Raw genomic sequence first — 2,464 nt, 5'->3', positions numbered from 1 at the left:
GCTGGAGGTCACGCTAGATGTCACGCTGGAGGTCACGCTGGAGGTCACGCTAGAGGTCACGCTAGAGGTCAAACTGGAGGTCATGCTAGATGTCACACATGCTGGAGGTCATGCTAGAGGTCACGCTGGAGGTCACGCTAGATGTCACGCTGGAGGTCACGCTAGAGGTCAAACTGGAGGTCATGCTAGATGTCACGCCGGAGGTCACGTTGGAGTTCACGCTAGAGGTCACACTGGAGGTCACGCTAGATGTCACGCTAGAGGTCACACTGGAGGTCATGCTGGAGGTCACGCTAGATGTCACGCTGGAGTTCAAGCTAGAGGTCACACTGGAGGTCATGCTGGAGGTCACACACGCTAGAGGTCACGCACGCTAGAGGTCACGCACGCTAGAGGTCACGCATGCTAGAGGTCATGCTAGAGGTCACGCTGGAGGTCACGCATGCTAGAGGTCACGCCAGCTCCAGACACATTCATGTCAGTCCTAACTGCTAGTTTAGAGAAGCTCTGGGAGCAACAAGTCAAAGGTTGGCCCACAATTCAGCCTCCCTCTCTCACCTGTGCAGAGGGGCATGCGAGCCGTTGGGGTGCAGCAGGTAAACGGAGGGGAAGGCGGCCATGTTAAGGACGTCCAGCAGGGGGAGGTCAGAGGCCAGAGCTCTCCTCACTTCAACGCCTGAGAACTGTAGCAGGTCCAGGATCACCTGAACGCAGGATGAGGTCAGAGGTCAGGAGGAACCACAAGAAGTTGCTTCCTGCCTGCAGGTTGAACCAGGAAACAGGAAGCAGCTCAGATCTTCCTCCTTTTTCTCTTCCTCACCTCCCGGCCAACAAACGACCCCGCCTCCTCCACGATGATGGCCGTGTAGTGGTCCGACCTTTGACCCAGCAGGGGCAGCAGCTGAGCAGCGCTGGACAGAGAGAGAGGTTAGCAGTGAAGCGAGTGAAGCAGGCCAGAGGTCCGGTTCTGGTACCTGTAGGGCTCCAGCGGAGGGCAGCTCTGGGGCCGTTCTGTTCTGCTGTGGTTCTGCAGGATGTTGACCATCAGCTGCCGGACGGACCGGACCTCCCGGTCAGCTCCTGGAGGGACACAGAACCGGTTCTGACAACAAGAACCCGACCAACCGGACTTCAGCAACAAAGTGGTTTCCATAGCGATTCCCTCCTTTACCGGGGTGTGGGAAGAGCCACTGACCCAATTGGACGGGTTCAACAGAACTTCTTTGTCGAGTTTGTCCAGAGCCAATCAGAACCAAAGCCACTGGGAGGGAAAGAGAATGGGCGTGTCTCCCTCCTCTGATTGGACAGAAACTAGGAAGTCCTCCAGCAGAGGGAGACAGAACCAAACTCGTTAAGCCCAGAAGGTTCTGGATGTTTAACCGGGTCGGAACCATCATCCCTCTGAGGAAAAACATCCTGGGAGAAAATTTGGGATTGGATCAGAATTAAAACCAATCCAACTGTGCTCTGCGGTACGCTCTGGTCCGGTCCGGGGAACGCTCCGGCTACAGTCCACGGTACGCCGGCGTACGCTCCGGGTCCGGTCCGTTTCGCGGTACGCTCTGGTCAGGGATATGCTAGCATGGATTCAACTGTGAGACTTTGATCCGGTTGATGATACTGAGCTTGTCTGCTTGTATTTTCCTCACCCTTCCTGCCACTCAGTGATGATAATCCTGAAATTATGTCCAGTTTTCTAGAATGTTAAATGCTAGTTAAACTAAGCTGAAGCTGGATGCTAAAGCGTTCTAAACAGCTCTTCTTCCTGCTTCAGTGATCAACCATAGCGCTCATCAAAAATCTTTATTCACCGTTTTCGATTTAACAGATTAAACAGCAACTAGTTTTCTTCCAAACAGAGTCATAAGGGATCAAAGGCCTGAATGAGTCTCACCTCTGTAGATCGTCCCTTTGTCCGCCGCTGAGCTGTGAGCCACAAAGAACTGCAGAAAAAACACAGCAGGTAATTACAGGGTGGGCCAGCAGGGGGCAACGGGGGGTAATGGGACGGGATTCAGCAGGGGGCAACAGGTGGTAATGGGACGGGGCCAGCAGGGGGCAACAGGTACTTACGGGACGGGGCCAGCAGGGGGCAACAGGTAGTAATGGGACGGGGCCAGCAGAGGGCAACAGGGGGTAATGGGACGGGGGCAGCAGGGGGCAACAGGTAGTTACGGGACGGGGCCAGCAGGGGGCAACAGGTAGTTACGGGACGGGGCCAGCAGGGGGCAACAGGTAGTAATGGGACGGGGCCAGCAGGGGGCAACAGGTAGTAATGGGACGGGGCCAGCAGGGGGCAACAGGTAGTAATGGGACGGGGCCAGCAGGGGGCAACAGGTAGTTCCGGGCCGGGGCCAGCAGGGGGCAACAGGTAGTAATGGGACGGGGCCAGCAGGGGGCAACAGGTAGTAATGGGACGGGGCCAGCAGGGGGCAACAGGTAGTAATGGGACGGGGCCAGCAGG

At 56.4% G+C, this 2,464-nt stretch overlaps 1 protein-coding gene across 1 annotated transcript in view; it reads right to left on the bottom strand.

Annotated features, from left to right (window-relative positions):
- Positions 1–2,464, bottom strand: part of qsox2 (quiescin Q6 sulfhydryl oxidase 2) — a 30,823-nt gene that overhangs the window by 7,679 nt on the left and 20,680 nt on the right. The window contains exons 3-7 of the mRNA XM_015056681.1: positions 1,895–1,951; positions 1,126–1,190; positions 975–1,080; positions 821–911; positions 559–704 (exon numbers count right to left, since the gene is read on the bottom strand). Of these exons, the coding sequence (XP_014912167.1) occupies positions 559–704; positions 821–911; positions 975–1,080; positions 1,126–1,190; positions 1,895–1,951 (465 nt within the window). The remainder of the gene's footprint in view (positions 1–558; positions 705–820; positions 912–974; positions 1,081–1,125; positions 1,191–1,894; positions 1,952–2,464) is intronic.

Source organism: Poecilia latipinna, unplaced genomic scaffold (assembly GCF_001443285.1).
Source record: "Poecilia latipinna isolate Pla-1442-1.1 unplaced genomic scaffold, P_latipinna-1.0 Scaffold1400, whole genome shotgun sequence".
Lineage (NCBI taxonomy): Eukaryota > Metazoa > Chordata > Actinopteri > Cyprinodontiformes > Poeciliidae > Poecilia > Poecilia latipinna.
This window is presented reverse-complemented; position numbering and strand designations above follow the sequence as displayed.